Source organism: Oreochromis aureus, linkage group 12 (assembly GCF_013358895.1).
Source record: "Oreochromis aureus strain Israel breed Guangdong linkage group 12, ZZ_aureus, whole genome shotgun sequence".
NCBI classification, from domain to species: domain Eukaryota; kingdom Metazoa; phylum Chordata; class Actinopteri; order Cichliformes; family Cichlidae; genus Oreochromis; species Oreochromis aureus.
In genome coordinates, this window is record NC_052953.1 from 23,951,045 (window position 1) to 23,964,141 (window position 13,097).

The 13,097-nt window shown below is 39.8% G+C and overlaps 1 protein-coding gene across 1 annotated transcript in view; it reads right to left on the reverse strand.

Annotated features, from left to right (window-relative positions):
• Positions 1-1,650: 1,650 nt before the first annotated feature.
• The window catches only part of adgrv1 (adhesion G protein-coupled receptor V1), a 108,509-nt gene continuing 97,062 nt past the window's right edge, over positions 1,651-13,097 (reverse strand). Inside the window, exons 93-95 of the mRNA XM_039620393.1 lie at positions 8,891-9,076; positions 5,624-5,801; positions 1,651-2,063 (exon numbers count right to left, since the gene is read on the reverse strand). Of these exons, the coding sequence (XP_039476327.1) occupies positions 1,945-2,063; positions 5,624-5,801; positions 8,891-9,076 (483 nt within the window). The 3' untranslated portion in view covers positions 1,651-1,944. The remainder of the gene's footprint in view (positions 2,064-5,623; positions 5,802-8,890; positions 9,077-13,097) is intronic.

Consider the following 13,097-nt stretch of genomic DNA (forward strand, 5'->3'; position numbering starts at 1 on the left):
AATCAGCGCCTTACGAATCTGAAAATGTCTTGAGACATCCTGTGCTCAGGAACAAGCAACTCCACACCAACACATTTAATCAGCCTGAGCCTGAGCTACAGTTTTATGTCTAAAATCAGCACATGTACATGTAATCATATAATTAAAAATACTACAAAATATGCCATGTGCACTGAGACTGGAGTTACATCAATTAGTATTTGTTGTAGCCTCCATAGCCCTAACATGCTCTTTCTTGTTTTGCTCACACTCCACCTCTCCAAGTATCACGAAATGTGGTAATCTTTGCATCTCTCTTGATGTTGCTAACAGGCAAACAATGCAGCTTACGGTACATATATTGGGAATATGTAGTGTCAAATTTAAGGCAGGCAGCAATAATGCATGAATGGGTTGCATGTTAGACGCTTCCCTTAGAGGGGGGGGGAATAAAACAGGCCGATGGAAATGTAGATGACAATTAAAAGTTAACGGCACTATTACAGACTCAGCTGCTGCCGGAGAAAGCGATCCCCCAGAGCCGCTGCCATTAAACCAGAGTACCATCTTGTTAAATGAAGCAATGACTTTTTTGCTCATTACAACGTGTTCCTTCAAATCCCACGAGTAAAGCCTCTCACTAATGTGAGAGGATCAATCTAAAGCACATGGGAAGAAAAGCAAAAAACAGAAAAAGCAATCAATAATAAAAAATATTGTCTTTCAAGTAAAAGCGTCTGAGAAAACCTTTCCACCCATCATTATTGGAAACGTTTGTTCACTTCTTTTCCCTCTGGGTCAAAATGCCACGGGGTTTCCAGCCATGCCATCTCGCTCCCACTAGGAAAGCTGTACCAGCAGATATCATTTATACCACAGTCACTTCCTGAATAAGGTAAACTATTTCATCGACACCAAGCTATCAGTTAATGTCAGGGTGGGACTTTATCTGGGAAGCTCATTAAGGTCAAAAGCACACTTCTTCCTGCTGAAGCTCTCTCTTATCAGCTGGGATCATGGCCACAATCAAGCTCCACCCATCCTGGCAGTTGTAATGAAGCAGGTGGATTGATGATTGTCACATTCTTCAAAATCCAAGCGTGTCTGCTGTCTCTTCTTTGTTTCCTCTTGCGAATCTCACACTTGTGTACTCCTATTTTGCAGTAACAGTAACAGTCTCTTGTGCTGCCAACTTCCAAGAGGTAGGTTTAAACGTTGGAATGATGAAGGACAAAAAAAGATTAAAAGGCAGAGCAAAGGTCAGGTAGATGACGGTTTCCGAGAAGTTGCCTGAATGTGAAGTATGTCTTTGTAGATTTACACTCACCGACTCTTTAGGGAGTATAGTTCACACATTAGATTCAAACGTGACTAAATAGCTTGTATAAGTCAACTGTTACAGTACTGTGGATATTTGCTGCCTCTTATTTTCACACACTCAATCCTCACTCAGTGCAGATACAAGCAGATCTCCCGTAGGTGTGGGATGAGTTTGTGAAATTCCTGCAGGGAGTTACATAATGAAACAAATCCTTCCTTGTGAGAGTGTGACCCCTGGGACCCCATAGTGAAAGACCCGCTCACTGGCAGCAAGCTGTCTCTTAGTGTTAACTTATGAGACGTAAAAATGAAATCAGAACATGCAAATACAATTCATGTGGTACATTATTTATTAACAAAGTTACACAATCTACATTCTCTATCTTTGCCTAGGTCTCTACAGAAAAAAACAAAATATACATTCAGAAATCGAGAGCGTTTAAAAAATAAATTTAGTAAAACATTTATTCGTATTTGTGAACACATGTACAGTAAAAATCCCATACAGTATCAAACATCTATATGAAAACCATCTATTCAAAAACTGTTTTAGTGCAAAGGATTTTACAATATAAAAATACTGTCTTGTAATCTTTATTTGTGATATGAAAAACAGGGACGTGGGATCTGTGTGAGGTGTGAAGGTTAGAGGTGTGTGTCGGCGATGGGGATACGACGAAGCTCAACTATCTGGGAGTTGGTTACGCTCCCTCCGTCGTGGCTTCCTGGTATGGACTCGTTATCGCTGACATTAAGGCCAGTCCCTAAAAAGAAACAAAAACATTGCATTTTTATCAAAAATATGATAAGTTGTATTTTTTTATGCATTCTGTTCTGCAGTATATTCACATGCATTTTTCTTCTTATAGCGCTTAGTGAGTTGGACCACTTACTATAATCCGTCCTTCTAGTGCGAATGATCTATTATGCTCTATTATGAAATCATCCCTGCATGTCATGAACTCTGGGATATCAAGTCTGATCAGTCATGGTAATGAGACGTGAAGGGAACAGACTAACAGGCTTGGACTGGAAGCAGGTAGAGAAACAAAATAGTTCATTATATGTTAATGGGTAAACCACGTAACTGCATGTTGGTAAAACATAATAGAAAATATGTTAATGATAAACACATGCTTTTTAAAAATGCAAAACTGCACTTGTTTTTTTATAAACGCTTGGGCTGCTACAGATTTTATCTGAATAAAAAACATCATCAGACTTGTTCTTTTGTGCTTTGGTGACTTCTGGATGCTTTCAGCTCGACATACTTGAGAAGAATTGGATAATGAGCGCCAGTGTTGCTGGATTTGCACTGAAACTCACCTAGCGATGATTGCAAAGTAAGATCCTTCAAACCTCTATCCTATGTGTTAATGATCAGCTCTAAGTTGTACAAAACAGCACCGGGCACAGGTGCCGAGATAAGAGCGTTCACCTCGATGCGTGCTTAATGGTTCACGATCAAACGAAGTACGAAGACCCAGATTACTGCAATACTTGCTGACCCCTGTCAGCTGGTGCCCTATTATGTAATTATAATAAGAAAATTATCTTTACTGCTGACTGAGTGCTTGAGATTAGCCCAGGTTATAAGTTCAGCGCGGCTGGTACGGGCAAAGAGAAGGTCAGGGAAAGTGTGAAATGAAAGAGTGTCCTTTGTGACTGGTGGAGCAAAAAATGATGTTTTAATGACAGAGTTGAGATGTAAACAGATAACATCAGCGCAGTATCGAGTTTCACGAAAACATCTTTTAACAGAATCAAAGTTTCAGATTTGCGCTTCATCTCCACACAGCAAAGATCAACTCCTGGAACTTTTATTTACTTTTATTTTCTTGAGGCCATGCCAGAGATCTGGATAGAGACTTAATTAAACCTTGCAAACTTCCCTTCTTACCACACTGAATAATATGACAGATTACTTCATAGCGCTGAGTTTGCTGTGGGGACCAATAAATTCCCTGGCATGTCTCTTGCATCCCGGAGGTTATTCAAAGTCAAACATCACAACAAATCAGGACAGCAGGTACTCGTCGAGAAACAGAGAGAGTGAGATGGAGAGTGACACAGACACAGCGGCTCTGCTTCACCCTGTCACCACACAAACAATAAGAGGATAAGAACCTCTCCTCCTGTCTAAGTTTTTTACTTAACTTTCACATAAATGCATTTATCAACATGCCTGCTTTTAATTTGACTCTCCACAGCTACAAGTTTTGCTTTTAAGGGGTTTCTTCGGTATAGTGAAGTCTGGTGTGGTTTTCGAGACTGAAAAGTCAGGTATTGTATGACTCAAACAGAACAACCTTTCTCGCAAAGTCAGATAAAACCGCAGGACTGTAGCTTGCAATGCTGTGAAAGCTGCCAAAAGCCTGGCTTGTTGAAGAGCTGTTAATGATTACTGTACTTCCTCTGAAAACTATTTCTCTTTCCCTGAACCCCAAGAGATTACCTGTGAAATTCAGTGTGACCTGCCACAGTCCCATTAACTTTGGAGTCTTATCAGGTTGGTCTATCTCGACTATGTATTTCTTATCCCTTCCAGAGTAATCGCCATTTAGAGGACCAGCCACTTACTCTTTCCATGACGTGACACCAAAGCTGAGAGAGATATTCTTGCTGCTGAAATAGTTAGCTGCTCATCAAGAGTCCTCGTTATAGGTTGGGAATAAAAATGACTGACGATGAGCTGAAACTGACACTGAAACAGTAGGTTTTTTACCCGTTAAATGTCTTTTATATTACTGAGATTTAACACTAGCAGCTGACTGCATGATGTACACAAACTAAATTATTTCTCAGGTAAGACTTACAAAAGCATCTAATACAATATTAACTATACAAATATACTTTTATATATATTTCAGGCACGACTATCAGACTGTCTGCAGTGGATGACCTTGATTTCATCAGACTGACGATTTTTCAGGTGTTTGGAAATGGCTCATTCGGACACTGTGAAGCAAAGTCTCAAGGATTTGAATAGTGTCTGTGTGTTTACATGAGCTGGTTGTGTATTGATGAGCAGGCTGGGCCCTCGGTTCATTAAACATGGATGGCAATAGAGGAAAAATGACAGCTGAGAGACTTAAGGTCAACAAATGAATGACAAAGCAGAAGTGATACTGGTGGATTAATGGATGCATTAGGCACTGTTAGATGCTTTATGTATGTACAGGGTATAATAATCACAAACACATGTACGCAGATACACACACAGACACTCACACACACCACACACACTGTGGCATTTAATCACAGACTGATTTTATCATCTCTCTTTCTCTGTTATCGTTCAATCTAAATTTTAGGAAGTCATAACATCTTTTTCAGCTTTAAGGCTACGGTCACACTCGGGGAAAGAGATGATTGGCTACTGTTGCACAACCAAATTTACGGCGACTGTGTGCAATCAACTTTTGAGCTCTATGCTTTTGAAATGGTTGCTTCAAAGACGTGGACCAGGTCTGAGTATGCTCGCAGTCAGACGCCATCTCCAAACTGACTTTGATGCATCAAGATGGTGATAAAACAGGGATATAATGGCAATAAGATGGAGTCAGACTGCTATCAGTTTTAGACTAAACTGGGTCAAACTGGGTCAATCTGTTTTTGAAAAAAAAAAAAAAAAACACTTTTAACTGTGATCATTCTTAAATCTGCTGCAGTCTACATCAGAAATGCAATGCTGTACCGGGCCCAGGGATGGACTTAGGCAGAATCTACGCATCGGGCGTGACTCTGTCAGCCACAGACTGGACTAGATGTAAACAAATGGTAATTTATAATTTATAAACTTATAAACACATAGATGTAAGCAACTGCAGGTTGGGGGTGCTGCATGCTTGGCCTCTGGCAAACCAGTTGCTAGAACTACCTGCAAGCAATCCCAGACATCAAAAAACTGAATCCAACCACTCCCCAGCTGTTAATTTTATCCTGGTCACACAGAGGCTGTTGTCCTGTTTTTACTGTAGTCTGACTGAGACCTACCACACAACTGGTGAAATTGGATTTATTTCTCAAGCATACTGTGTTTGTCCTTTGACGTCAAAATATTTACTGCAGCAAAAACATGCCCTGCACTGTGGTCACCTTTTGCACAGTTATGCATTTTATATTTTTATAGAAAGTCACTCCACAAATATGTTGACAGTGTTTTACAGACAGAGCTGGAGCAAAACTTTCTGACAAACCCAGCATGCTTAAGGTCAGGTCTGAAAACAGCTGATATCCAAAGAAATATTCAGTATCAAATCGTGTTTCTGACACTTGCTTCCTGTGTAATCTGTTGAAAGGTATGTAGTATAATTCTCCTCACCTGTTTTTAAGGCAAATATGAGGTCGTCAAACTCCTGTGAATCCTCATCTGCAGTGACCAGGTTGGTGTTGATGAAGCCTCCCTCGGTGGTGTACGTCTCCATCACAGGACTGGGCTTAAACACACTGCTGGGCTGAATGCTAGGCCGCAGTGACGTTCGCTCCCAGTCTGCTGAAACCTGATAAATAAACGTGTATTTAAACAGACAATATAACATAGAGTCCAAATAAGTTGGGATGCTGTAAAAATCCAAATAAAAACAGAATGCAATAATTAGAAATTCTCAGAAATTGATATTTTATTCCTTCTAATCACATCAAATGTTTAAACTGAGAAAATGTACAATTGGGAGCGATTTTTGAACACACACATAAAAAAAGAGTCAGGACTGGATTATTTTAATCAGTGTAGCATCGCCTCTTTTTTTTAAACAACAACCTAACTGAGGAGACCTGTTGCTGGACCATCGAGAGAAGAGTGTTGTCCCACTGTTGCTGCTCAACAGTCCTGGATCTATTTTGTCACAGTTTTCCTTTTAATGATGCTTTAAATGTTTTCAGCTGGTGAAAGGTTTGGACTGCAGGCAGGCAAGTTCAGCACCTGGACTCTTCTACTATGAAGCCATGTTGTAATACGTGCAGTATGCAGTTTAGCATTGTCTTGGTGAAATAGGCCTAACATGAACATCTGGATGGAAGCATTAAAACCTGTATATACCTTTCAGCATTGTTGGTGCCTTTCTAGATACAAGATGCCAAATCCACAGGCAATGCTGCATCCCAATACCATCAGAGAAACAGAGTTTCCAGTGGGTGTTGACAAAAAGCTGGATGGTTCTCTCCTCTTTAGTCTGGAGGATGCAGTGTCCGTGTTTTCCAAAAAGAATTTCCATTCGTCCAACCATTTGTTTTCCATGTTGCCTCAGTCCATTTTAAATGACTTTTAGCCAAGACAAGAGGACACATTTCTAGATCATGCTCACATATTCTTCTTTATGATAGAGTTTTAACCTGCATTTGTGAATGGCACAGTGAACTGTGTTCACAGAAAATGATTAGTGGAACTGTTCCTGAGCCCAGGGCAGGGATTGCAGGGATTTCCATGACAGAATAAACCTTTTTTTAATGAAGTGTTGCCCGAGGCCCCAAAAATCACAGGAATCCAGTATTGATTTTTGGCCTTTTCTCTCATGGACAGAAATTCCTCCAGATTGATGATGAGATATTAACATCTTTTTCAGCAATTACCTGCAATACCTTAAACAGTTTTTTGCAGATTGGTGAACATCTGCTCGTCTTTACTTCTGAGAAACTCTGCCTCTCTAAGATGCTCTTTTTATACCCAGTCATTTCACAGACCTGTGGTCAGTTAACCTTATTAGCTGCAAATTGGTCCTCCAGCTGTTTCTGTTTAGTACCACTTACATTTCCAGGTTTTTGTAGCGCCTATCTCATCTTTGAAGATATATTCCTGCAATCAAGTCAAGTTGAGCTAATATTATGCCTAAAATGGTACATTTTCTCAGTTTAAACATTTGATATGGTTTCTGTAGTGTTTTGTGAATAAAATATGGGTTTATGAAAGTTTATGAGCTGTAAAAAAACATGAATCTTTAACGTAACAAAAAAAAACCCAAAACAGGATAAACTGAGGTCAAACATATACTCACATATGCAAACAGTAATCATGACTGTGATGAATTTGGGTTATGTAGAGTGCATGGTGTCAAAGCACACTAAAGAATTAAAGTCATCCCACAGGGTCAGAGTGGGTGCAAGGGGTGAAAGTGAGGTCAGTGTAGAGTTTCATGCTGAATCATACTAACAGCTAGACAAATGGCATCTTTGTCTGTATATATAGAGGTTTTTTTCAAGATGAATGTCCTTGCATCAACACAACAAATCACAGAAGTTACTAGAAAGAACAAAAGAAATGCAAAAGCGAGGAACCAGAAGATCTCTCTTCTATTTTGACCTCAAGAACCAGATTATTCCATTATCTCATCGTGTTTTCCATTGTATTCATTCATTATGAATGTCTCATCTGTCCATGGACGTGCATAAACGTGCGTATGTGTTGTACAAGCTTCTCAGGCTTGCTGTGACCAGTACAGAGTGTACCAGTGAGGTGAATTAAGCACCACCAGGCACTTCAAATCTGTCACATCCACTTTGGAGGGCTGTAGTGATTAGATGAGGCCAATATGCTAGTCAGCCCCTGCAATATGTGTTCTTATACTTGTTACCTACTTTATTTCCTTTTCTAATTTCCTTTCAAGCTGTCCATTTCACATACACACAAAAAAAAATCCAGAATCTACCCCTAGTGCTGCTTTTCTCAGGGGTCTCTAACTGCACCTTTCTTTCTTGGGCTGTAACCAAATCTTTAAGAGGTGAGAGTGTGCTCTCATGAATAAAACAAGATTACTGGATTCCTACGTGTGGAGAGAGAAATCGAGAAAGTGAAAGAGAGGGTGGATTTCCCAGGGGAAAAGAAGTCCCCCCCCAACAACACCGACCCATCGCCACCCTTGTTTGTTTTTTTTTCTCTCTGTCTTTCCCTCACACCAGCTCAGTCCTTATAGGGTATTCTCCAGAGTACGACTAGCAGAACTAGTGTAGCAGTGTGTTTGCATAAAGCATGTTTTGTGTGCTTGCAAGCAATGTGCAAGTCTAACAGAAGGGTCACAAAATGAGTTGATGGGCACTTAGCAGGAGAATCAGTCTGAAAAATCTAAGTGAATGAGTATTAATGTGCTAAAAATGTAAACTAGACTACGGAGAATGGGCAAAAGAGCCGTGGGAAACAGAGTTACAGAAGAAAAAGCAGAAATAAGTTTAGTCTTAAAAACTAAATTTCACAGTAGTTTGACACAGAAGTTCCTCAAAACAAATGATTACCCTATCATGTAATCCATGGTTCTCACTATGGTTTCTTCTCGTCATCACCACATCTGCCATTCAAATGCAAGATTTCTACACATTTCTGATAAACTCAACCACAAACTGTAATGGATGTGTGGTCAGAATGGGAGTTAAAGTCATCATCAGACCTCAACAGTCAGGATGGGGAGCAAAATATTTTCAAAAGAGATGCCTGAAATGGGGATTTCTTAATCAGTAAGTCAAATAAAAGTTCAGGCATCAGAGATTAGGCAACACATGCATGATAAATGCTGTAAATCTGTGTAACCAACTATTCGCATATGTCAGCCTTTGATTGCATAAGTGTGTCAATGTGATGACAATGTAAGCTCTGTATATGTACCTCTTCCATGGCACTGATGAGATTTTGAGTTGATTTGCTGATGTCGCCTCCCACAGGGGTGGGTCCCATTCCCTGGTACATAGAATCCGGGCCATCCTGTCCACTCATCTCAACTGTGTAACTTGCTTTAGTTGGCCAACACAGCTGGTTGTGCATGATGAAGTACACTGCAAACACATACAAGCCCTGTAGAGAAAGCAGTGGGAAAAAAAATCAACATTAGGAATAAGTTAAGGCTCTGCTCTTCAGTATGATTAATCTGAAATCTGTAATACTGTTGGCTCAATCAATCTGCAGTGGCAGGCTTGGAGGCCAGCTAAGGGTAAAAGAACCAAATGAACCAAAAAAAGTGCTTCACAAATTCATTAGACCACCTATCATAAAAGCAAAAAGACATAAATATTTCAGAAATCTGTCAAAAAATAAAAAATTATATAGCTATTCCTTAAACACATTTTCTAAGAACACTCACAATGTAAACACCAAACAAACCTAATTTTTCTATTCAAGAATGCAAGTAAATAACTGTATTTTGGCATGTCTTGATGCATTCTCAATCATCCAGGTAAGTAAATCTCCAAAAGTTGATTCTGTTCATCTGGACGTAGCATTTTCAGTGGGAGAAACGGACCGACACATCAAATTCGCCAGGAAGGATATGAAAGTGGCAGGTTAGCCTTCTTAGGCTATTTCCATCAGTAACGGGGGACATCTAAAAGCTGATGGGTACCGGAAACCTATGCATACGGATCAGTATTTAAGGTTTGACTCTCATCATCCACTGGAGCATAAATTGGGTGTCATCAGGACGCTACAACATAGAGCCATCACATCAAGAAGGCCCTGAGTAAATGTGGTTATCCCAGCTAGACATTTGTCAAAGCTGGGAAGGCGCCTAAAGAAAGCTCCAGCCAGGAGCGGAAAACTGCTGCCTAAGCAAAAACTTTAGTGGTCCCGTATGTGTCAGGAGTATGAGATACATTTTTTCTAAACACCGTGTCTCTGTGGCTTTTAAACCCCAAAACACGCTGCGCCAAAAATTGGTCGACCCCAAGGATCAGGTCCCCCGACACAAACAGAGTAGCATAGTGTATGCTGTTAAGTGCCAGGAGGATTCCCATCATTTATACATCGGGGAAACCAAACAACCTCTGGCGAAGTGGATGGCACAACACAGAAGAGCTACCTCGTCAGGCCAGGACTCTGCAGTCTATTTACACCTACAGGCCAGTGGACACTCTTTCAATGATGTACACATCCTGGACAGGGAGGAACGCTGGTTTGAGCGCAGAGTCAAGGAGGCCATTTACGTGAAAAGGGAAAGACCGTCTCTAAATCGAGGAGGGGGCCTAAGGGTACATCTTTCGCCATTTTATAATGCTGTGATTGCAGCCATTCCCCAACTCTCTGTGAATGGTACTCATGCCCATTGATCAGTGGTTGTTGATCAATGGTCATGAGAATGTGCATAATCATGATGAAGGAACTGACCTCCCAGCCCATTGTTCATTCAGTGTTAGTTTCAGTCAATATGCAAATGTACTGTTTATAAGACTGGGGAAACCTGCAGTCAGCTGAGACTGAAGAAGTCACTTGGATGAGTGACGAAACTTTGCTCCCACTGAATACGTTATGTCCAGATGAACAGAATCAACTTTTGGAGATGTATTTTGGTATGTTAATTAAAAATAATAATGTGCTATACTATTTTTTTCCAACTGTTTTGTAAAATAGTAAATTTGAAAATGCATGAATAATAAAAGTAAATAGATTTTAGCATAAAAAATATCATTTGGATTAAAGAGCTTGCACATACTGGCGGATTAACCATTACAGAGACATAAAAAATGATTTCAGCAATTAACAGAACTGTTGATTTAGGGCAGCTGTGGATTAAACCTCACACTTGGTGGTAGTCTAATAGATTTGTTAAGCACTGTACACATTACATAAACATATGTAATATTAAATAATACTATACTCATTATTATTTTTGTGCAGCATGTTACTGTTGTATTTCGAATTAAACTTCTTTCACTTCTTTCGACATGATTACTGAAGTATCACTTCCTCACTGGGGCAGTGACATCATTGGCATACTGGTATTTCTGCTTCCTCCACTTCTTCATCATTACCAAATCTGCTTGGTCAACAGCACCAGGATGCGAATTACCCCAAAACACCAGGGCGTCAAATACCACGAATCCAGCCCATATTTCACAACACCCATCATCGGGCGATGACGGCAGCCACAGACAGAGACAGAACGCACAAGAGCGCAAACCACAAGCGTGTGTGAATACAGGCCAACACAGATCTATTAAAGACGTTTATGCATGGGGAGAGAAAGTAAGTTTTTTGACACCATGGTAGGAAATAATGAATACAGTAATAAAATATGTTTAGACAAAACCTGACGGACTGATTGTTTCTTTGATAAAACCAAATGTAAACACTTTGATATATATTTTTTACAAAAAAGCAATCTGTCAGTGTGTGTGTGTGTGTGTGTGTGTGCGTGCGCATGCGCGCAACTCCCCAAGTTTTTCAAATCCTTAAATCAAACTTTGTGACATGAGGTTTGTGTCTGTAATTAAGCTTCAACTTTCCTGGCAGAGCAATCGACGTTACTCATGTATCTAGAGTTTATTGACAGAACGGGATTATAAGCAGCCTGGATGGCCACAGTAAACATTAATAGGAAGAGCGCAGGAACAGTAAATCAGAACTGTGTGTTTATGGGGGCACTATAAAACTGGAATATCCAGATTATGAGAAGGAAAGAAAGTCTGCGTATAAGCTCACTGGAGACCTTGCAGGTTAAAAACAGTGCAGTAAACTCTGCTGTTTTCTGACACAGTGACTTAAACAGATTGGTGAATCGTACACTGTGTTCCCATAAATTAGTGTGCCTTGTAGGTAATTGTGCATGAATTGCAAAATGAGAGCTTTAAACCATGTCCTTTAGTAAATGGGCACTTCATGGCTAGGAGCTAAGTTTAGGGTTATGTAAAGTCATAATGATGTCATGACATTTTATTTGGATTTTCTGCGTATCACTTGAAGAAGGAAATTAGTCTTCCTTTGTGTGTTCACATGTAACACGGAACAAAAAGCAGCCAGGTGTGTATTCATATATGGGTGTGTATGTCTCTATCCATGAGCATTTCTCCATTACAACAGCACTGTGGGTGATTAGCACAGATCATTAGCAAGCTGTGTGGCCTGAGGAACAGGCTTAACAGCCATAGGCAAGTTATGTAAGTGTTCCCTGATAGCTGAGTCCATGTCTTTGGAGATCGAAGGCAAAGTCCAAAAGAGGACACTAAGGACGGGAAGGTGTTGTTGGGATGTGAGAAGAAGCATTTGATTGTGGTGGATTACAACCCTATTTCAAAATCAGTTGGGGTGCTGAGCAAAATGTACATATGAAAGCAATGATTTGTATAATTGAAATCATAATGATCCTGACATTTAAAAGAAGACAAAGACAACATGGACAACAACAACTCTTTAAATTGAAATATTTTTCCATTCTTAGGTGGAGGATTTAAGCTGCTCAACAGTTTAGTGATCTCTTCACTGCATTGTTGTTTCATAATGTGCCAGCTTTTTTCAATAGGTAACAGACCTGGACTGCATGCAGGCTATTTACCAAAAGGGCCACGCTGTTGTAATACAAATGTAGTTTGGTGGTGTCTTGTTGAAAGAAAACAGCTGCTGGATGGTAGCGTACATTAAGAGTTCCTTCAGATACTGGTAACTTATTCATGCTAGGTGCACTAACACCCTCATGTTGGCTTTTGAAATGTGTGCTAATAACAAAGTTGATGGTCCCTTTGTGTTCATCCTGGAGGAAGTGCAGGCATTCACAAAAAGAATTTTACATCACTGCCATTTGTGCCATTTTTGGCCTTTTCCTTTGTGTACAGAGATACCTTTGATATGCATAAAAAGGATCTTGCCTCCCAGAGATAACGAAATCCTCAAATTCTTTTTAATTTCATATTTAGAAAGTTTATTCTCAATTTTTCAAATTATTTGCAGGGTTTATTTAAGCAGCTTCTCCTTTATGGTCTGTTTCCTAACATTTTCAAAACATGTTGCCCGCATCAACCTTAAAATGAATCAAAAACAATAAAATCTCATAGTTTGACATGTTGCCTTTGTGCTACTTTAAATTAATTATGGTGTTTAAATAATTTGC